Source organism: Pipistrellus hanaki, assembly GCF_964339955.1.
Source record: "Pipistrellus hanaki genome assembly, chromosome: 12".
In the NCBI taxonomy this organism is placed as follows: domain Eukaryota; kingdom Metazoa; phylum Chordata; class Mammalia; order Chiroptera; family Vespertilionidae; genus Pipistrellus; species Pipistrellus hanaki.
The window spans coordinates 1726110-1732968 of record NC_140514.1 but is presented as its reverse complement, the minus strand read 5'-3'; the positions used below and the strand labels follow the sequence as shown (position 1 = coordinate 1732968).

General features: G+C 68.3%; 1 protein-coding gene across 1 annotated transcript; it reads right to left on the bottom strand.

Moving 5' to 3' along the window:
* Positions 1-200: 200 nt before the first annotated feature.
* SLC66A3 (solute carrier family 66 member 3) lies at positions 201-6570 on the bottom strand. The gene is made up of 7 exons (XM_084900113.1): positions 6313-6570; positions 4765-4847; positions 4596-4665; positions 3279-3336; positions 1916-2036; positions 1462-1503; positions 201-998 (listed from the first exon to the last, which is right to left on the bottom strand). Exons 1-7 carry the CDS (start codon positions 6453-6455, stop codon positions 907-909), a joined length of 609 nt encoding a protein of 202 aa, XP_084756239.1. The 5' UTR covers positions 6456-6570; the 3' UTR covers positions 201-906.
* Positions 6571-6859: the final 289 nt, after the last annotated feature.

The window sequence follows — 6859 nt, the reverse complement described above, 5'->3', positions numbered from 1 at the left end:
TGGCTTGTAGGCTTGATCCCCAGAGGGAGGCGTGCAGGAGGCAGCCCATCAGTGAAATTTTTCTTTCTCATTATCGATGTTTCTGTACCTCCCTCTGCAGAATCAGTAATATGTGTACGGTGTGTGTGTGTCTGTGTAAGTACTAGTATGTATATATATATATATATATATATATATATATATATATATATATATATATATATATATATATATTTTTTTTTTTTTTTTTCAAAAGCAGTTTTAAAAAAAGGCAGCATTGTGCTTAAATCAGAATGTGAGAGGCTTCATCACAGAGATTGCATTTAATAGCCCGTTTGTTAGGAATTACTTAAAGGCACAGCATGAAGGTAAAGGACTGAGTTGGCATATCAATTCAAGCCAGTTCCGTTTCTGCTTGCCTAACTTAGACTGTGGTGCCTAAGCAGGTATTACATTGTATTATGATACACTAGAGCCATCCTGTGTTCTCTGCTGCGATTAGACACTCATCCCCGAGTGAGCCCCCCTAGTGACGGATCACAATTCTCCTCCTGACCCAGCAGAACCCCACTAGGCGCTCGTGTGCCATGGAGAGAGGGGACTGTTCCTTAAAAGATTCTGAAGCTGAAAAATGGATGCAGTCAGCTCTTTGGAGAGAGCGTGACCATGACTTGGAAGAGGCAGAGCCATCTCCCGGTGGTTCTTGGGCTGGTTTCCATTAGCCACCAGCCTCAACTCCACCTAATAAAGTGGGGGGAGGGGGTCCTTTTTAAACACGTGTTTGAATGGCTCACGTCTAAAATACCTTTGGCTCCAGAGATCCAGAAACGATTGACTAGTTTATAAAAGACTTCGATTTAACAATGAGCTCTTCTTTCCTTTGGTCCGGTCACTCGAAGTCCGCTGGGTGTCAGAATTACGGATCCATCATTCGGCCTTGACACCCGCCTTCCGGTATCGGAGCACGGTGGCCGTCACCCACAGGTTCAACACCAGCATGATCACAAAGCGCACGAGGACTGGCGTCGGGCAAGAGGAGGAGAAGCGCGTGTTAAAGGCCGTGTTCACATCAGAGAACAGAACCATTCGCTCTAAAAGCCTAAACAGCTTCACTCCGCTGCCCCTCAGAGAAATGAGACTTGGAACAACGCTGGTCCCAGATGTGGTCCCAGATGCTTCTGGGAAAATGGCCTTCCCGTGGTGACTGCCATCGGCCTCGTGGCCTGACTGGGAAGAGGAGTGTATCCTCTTCGGCGTGTCACCGGGAGGAGTCTGGCTGATGGGGAGGGTCACAGCTGCCCACCCCCCTCCCGTCATCCGGAGTCTCGGGGCAGTGAGGGGTGTCTCCACCGCGTGGGAAGGAGATGATCCTGGGAAAACGCCTGGCCTCACACGGGGGGGGGCCGGCGGGCTGCTGACCCTGTGGCGTGGACAGACAAAAGGCGTCTTTAACGAGGAAGAGGCAGAGAACGCTTTGCTTACTTGTAAGGTCATTGGTGGTCAGTAAGGTGGTTATGATTCTTGCTGCAACAGAAAATTTTCGGCAATCAGTACCCACTCGCTTCTCAGACAGCTGGGTGCTTAGCTAACATGGTCCCGTTTTACAGACGGGCCTGGATGCTCGCTGTTCCTGGCGGACTTGGCCGCACAGAGCACCGTGCGTGCCGTGTTTCATAAAGCGGCAAAGGCAGCCGTAAACCCCCCCCCACTCCTGCCGCTCCCCTTCCGCCCTGTGGCCACTCACACTCCCCCCCCTCACCCCACCCCAGCTTTGTGGAAATCTCGTGTGCACAGGAAGCCCCTGCAAAGGTTCACTGAGAGGAAAGCTCCCGCTCAGTGCGGCCCGTGTTAGGTCACCGCCGCCGCCCCTGCTGGATAAGCAGAGGGGTGCGGGGAGGGGGGGGTGGGGGGGGGAGGAAGAGGCTCCTGCTCTTACTGGCGCTGGTGTAGGCGGCCAGGCCCCAGGTGAGCGCGCTCACGGCCCCCGCGTCGCGGGCCGCCCACAGGCACTGCAGCTGCGCCACCTTGCTGGCGGCACTGAGGACGGTGCACAGGTTCTGCGGGCGGACAGACAGACCGGGTTAGGAGGGCACGGGAGGAAAGGGCACCGAGACGGACAGGCCTTGGACCCACCGTGGCAGGTGGACGGAGCCCGTCTGAGCCAGGCGAGGCCCAGGCTGGTGACAGGGCCACTCGAGACGCGTTTATAACCCCCAACCCCTCTGCTGGGGGGGCACCTGCTGCCTGGGGCTGGTGAGAAGAGAAAGGTCAGGGCTGGGCCCCGAGGCTCATCAGCTCCCCCCCTCTCCCCCCCAAGTAAGAAGAGAGGCCGGCCCGGCTGCTGAGCTCAGTGGTTGAGTCTCAAACCTAGGAACCGAGAGGTCAGGGTTCAATTCCCAGTCACACGCCTGGGCTGTGGGCTCCATCCCCAGTGGGGTGTGCAGGAGGCAGCTGACCCATGACTCTCTCTCATCATTGATGTTTCTCCCTTCCTCCCTCTCCCTTCCTCTCTGACATCAATTTAAAAAGATATTTTTTAAAGAGAGACTGGCCTGTTTTTCAGAGCCTGGGGGAACAGGCCGCTCTGACCTGCAGGCTGAGGCCCCGCACTGCTTCTGGCCCCTGTAGGAGCCGCGTGGTGACTCCAGGCCCCGCACCGCCGGGAGAGTCCGTGCCCGGCGCGCCCACCGCTCCACATCCCACTGCGGCCGCAGGCGGCGCAGAGCGTTTCCTTCGGGACATCACCCGGCCTGGCCGGTCTCACGGCAGATTCACCTGCCGCTGAGCAGCTGCCCTGTCCCAGGGTCCGGCCCAGAGCGGGACCGGAAGGAAGAGGGTGCTTAGCTGCTGGGGAAAAGGGGGCGAGGCACAGGAGTTGGGTGAGGCGGGCGGTGACTGCCCTCTCTGCTGGGTGGAGACTCCCCTCTGCCACCTGGAGGGACCTGTGGTCACATGCCCCCTAACACACACACACACACACACACACACACACACACACACACACGCTCTCACAGCGTGCGCACTGGGGCCTTCACCGGGAAGGAAGAAGTGCCAGCACAGGCGCAGTACCCTCCTTCAGGACAAAAGAATGGCAAGTGGCCATTGTGTCAGGACTAACGGACCGGAAGCTCTAGCTTCTGCTCGGCCCCAGCCTGGTTCTCCGGCGCCAAAGGGAAGTAGGTGCTCCCCACCCTCGCAGAGAGAACAGTGCTCCCTGAGGGGCGGGCCCTGCCCTGTTTCCCGCCCGCTGGGTGCAGGCGGGACCTTTGGTCCGTCAGGTCTGCCCGGGGCGCACTCACCATGGCCAGGTCCATGACCCACTTCCGCAGGGAGAGGAGGAACCAGGACGCCACGAACCTCGCCGCCGAGTCAAGGAAGTGGCCGCGCTGGCGGCTCCGGAGCCTCGCCGGTGCCGGTGCCGCGGAAACCCACCCGACCCCAGGGAGAGCCGCAGGCTTGGGGAGACAAGGCAGCCCGCGCTGTGCCGGAGCCGGGAGCCGGGAGCCGGGAGCCGAGCACAGGAGCAGCCGATGGAGAGGGCACAGCGCCGCCCCGCCCGCTCCCTGCTGCAGGCGGGGCCCCAGGGGATGGATCTTGGCTTCCGGCTCAACCCGCAGACGTCACCCCGGTGATGGCCCGAGCTCAGCTCTGACCAGGGCCAACGTTATAGAGCAGGCGCGTCCTGCAAAACCCGTGTCACTGAAACTCCGCTGCCCCCTTCACGGGCCCGTGTGGAAGGCGGTGCCGCAGCGGGCAGCAGAGCTGGCGGCAGGAGGAAGCTGGGCGACAGACAGCACAGCTGGGGACCTGGAGCAAGCGGCCAGGCCCTGAGGCCACTGTGCACCCCGCTCCACTCCGCAAGGGCTTCTGGGAACAGCCTGGGGCCTGGGCCGGGCCCTCCGCCGGGCCCCTCAGACCCTGGAGAGGCACCAGGCGGCCTCCCGGGCGGCGGCAGCTCAGAGGCGGCCGGGCCCTGGCCCTGGGGGGGGGGGGGCACAGGGCACTGGGCAGACAGGTCGGCAGACCCCCCCCTTCCTCTCTGGGGAAGACCGGCCACAAGTGCCAGGTGAGGCCGCTTTAACCCACTGCCCATCGGAGGCTGGCCTGGCGCTTTGAGGCCGGGCGTCACCGGGAGCGCGGGTTCCACTGAGAGCTGGACGCCAGGCCCGCTCCCGGCAGACGGGCGGGTCTGTGTGTCTCCGGAGCCCCCCGAACATCTGCAGAGGGGCCTGGCCTTGGCCGTGAACACGCCGCCGGGAGCCCACCGGCCGCGGACAGGTGACCGGGGCGTCAGCGCTGTTAATGTCAGACGCTCTCATCCCCCCGACCTAGATCCCAGGGGACGTCTGTGGGGGAGAAAGCCATCGCCCCAAAAGGAAAGGCAGGCCTCGGAGGGGGGTGCTTCTGCTCAGCGGGCCCCGCGGGGAACCCCACCCACCGCCCACAGGCCCGGCGGCCAGCGGGCCCCACCCCGGCTGCGGAGACACCGGCCCCATGGGCTCTGCCGTGGGCATTCTTGTTGGTGCAACTGGAAAGGGGTGAGGGGTGACGGCCTGCGGATAAGACTCATCCCCCCACTCCCCCCGCACACCCCGCACTCCCCTGCAGAAGGATACAGGGCCAGGTATGGCGCCGCCCGGTACACGTTCCCGCTGAAGCGGAACACGCAGAGCAGCAGGACGACGTCTGGGGGAGGGAGAGACTGTGAGAGGAGGGCCAGGGCCGTGCTGGGTGGGTACGGGTTAGGGGAGGGAAGAGGGAGGAAGGGAGAGGTGGGCTGCTTACCCTGTGCGATGAGGATGGGGTACTCCAGGTAGGTGAGCAGCGGGTACTCGTAGTACACCTGGTACCGGAGGAACACCAGGAACCTGGGGAGCGGGAGGCACCCTGAACTGGCCGCCCCATGGGGACGCGGCCGCACCCGGAGCACAGGCCTGAGACCATGGCTGCCGCCGGTGTGCGGGGTCAGGGGGTCCCCTCACTCCAACCTTCCCGCCCAGTCCTCCCAGTCTGCGAGCTCCTCTCGGCCTTCCCCCGGGGCCAGGGCACCCGCTGCGGCCCTGATGGGTGAGCCCGCCGCCCGCCTTCCACCCAGGCCCTCCTCCGTGACCCCAGAGAGCCCTCCATCCTCCCCATCCGCCCCCCACGCCCGCCCCCCCAAAACGTGGGTTTAAAGTCACAGCCCGACCCCGTCTGACAGTGAGGGCCCGGGGTCTGGGGGGAGGGGCGCGGCTGGGGCGTGGTCAGGGTGACGTCACCTGGCCCTTTCGGGGCGCTGGGAGGTGCACCCCGAGGCGGTCCGCCCAGGGACCTCCCGGGCGCCAGGAGGCTCGTCTGCAGACAGAACAGGGCGGGGCCGCCTGTGCGGGGGGCGGCCCCTCCGGGCATCCACCCCGCCCGCGGGGCGCGGGTCCTGGGCCCCGTCCCGGCTGAGGGGCCACTCGCTGGGCGATGGACCCCTCTCGGCTCCATTCGAACCCGAGCCGCCGGGGCTGGGGGCGCCCGCGGACCCGCAAGCCGCCGCGGAAGGGAGCGATGTGGTGGCCGGGCCGGTGTCCTCTCTGCGGGGAGGGTGTGCGCGGTGCCCGCCCCGCAGGAGGCTGCCGGGCGCCCCTAACGGGGCCGTGCGGGCCGGGGCGCCCTCCCCGCGCCCGGGCTCCCGCCCGCCCCCCGGGCTCCGGGCCCCCTCCCCGGCTCCCGGGCCCCCTCCCCGGCCCCCGGCCCCCTCCCCGGCCCCCGGGCCCCCTCCCCGGCCCCCGGGCCCCCTCCCCGGCCCCCGGGCCCCCTCCCCGGCCCCCGGCCCCCTCCCCGGCCCCGGGCCCCCTCCCCGGCCCCCGGCCCCCTCCCCGGCCCCCGGCCCCCTCCCCGGCCCCCGGGCCCCCTCCCCGGCCCCCGGCCCCCTCCCCGGCCCCCGGGCCCCCTCCCCGGCTCCCGGGCCCCCTCCCCGGCCCCCGGCCCCCTCCCCGGCCCCCTCCCCGGCCCCCGGCCCCCTCCCCGGCTCCCGGCCCCCTCCCCGGCCCCCGGCCCCCTCCCCGGCTCCCAGGCCCCTCCCCGGCCCCCGGCCCCCTCCCCGGCTCCCGGCCCCCTCCCCGGCCCCCGGCCCCCTCCCCGGCCCCCGGCCCCCTCCCCGGCCCCCGGCCCCCTCCCCGGCTCCCGGCCCCCTCCCCGGCCCCCGGCCCCCTCCCCGGCTCCCGGGCCCCCTCCCCGGCTCCCGGGCCCCCTCCCCGGCCCCCGGGCCCCTCCCCGGCTCCCGGGCTCCAGGCAGGGCGGCGGAGGGAGGCGGAGGGAGGGCGGCGGCGGCGGAGGGAGGGCAGCGGCGGCGGGAGGCCTCACCCCGCCAGCTCCAGCAGCAGGCTCGGCAGGCTGAGGCCCCGCGCGCTGCGCGCCGCCAGCAGCGCGGAGACCTGCGGCAGCTTGAGCGCGGCGCACACGGCCAGCGTGCTCCAGTTGCACAGCCCCAGCAGCGCCGCGCGCATGGCGCCGGCCTCCGTCCGGGGCTCGGCCCGGCCGCTGCGGTGCGAGGGGCCGCTCGGCGCTCGGATGCTGGGCTGGCCGGTCCTTCCGCCTTCCCCGGCCCCGGCCTCCGCGGCGCCCCGCCCCGCCCCGGCCCCGCCCGGGTCCGCCCCGCCCGGGTCCGCCCCGCCGGGGTCCGCCCCGCCCGAGCCCGATCCCTCCCAGCCGGGGGTCCGCCCCGCCCGGGTCCGCCCAGCCCGGGTCCGCCCCGCCCGGGTCCGCCCAGCCCGGGTCCGCCCCTCCGGGTCCGCCCAGCCCGGGTCCGCCCCGCCGGGGTCCGCCCAGCCCGGGTCCGCCCCGCCAGGGTCCGCCCCTCCGGGTCCGCCCAGCCCGGGTCCGCCCCGCCCGGGTCCGCCCCGCCCGGGTC

Coding starts and splice junctions, on each gene's coding strand:
- SLC66A3 (XM_084900113.1), bottom strand. CDS start 6,455: ATGCGCGCGGCGCTGCTGGGGCTGTGCAACTGGAGCACGCTGGCCGTG. Junction 3,337..4,595: donor GCGGCGCCATACCTGGCCCT/GTATCCTTCTGC, acceptor CTCGGCGGCGAG/GTTCGTGGCGTCCTGGTTCC. Junction 2,037..3,278: donor GGGTCATGGACCTGGCCATG/GTGAGTGCGCCC, acceptor GTCCGCCCGCAG/AACCTGTGCACCGTCCTCAG.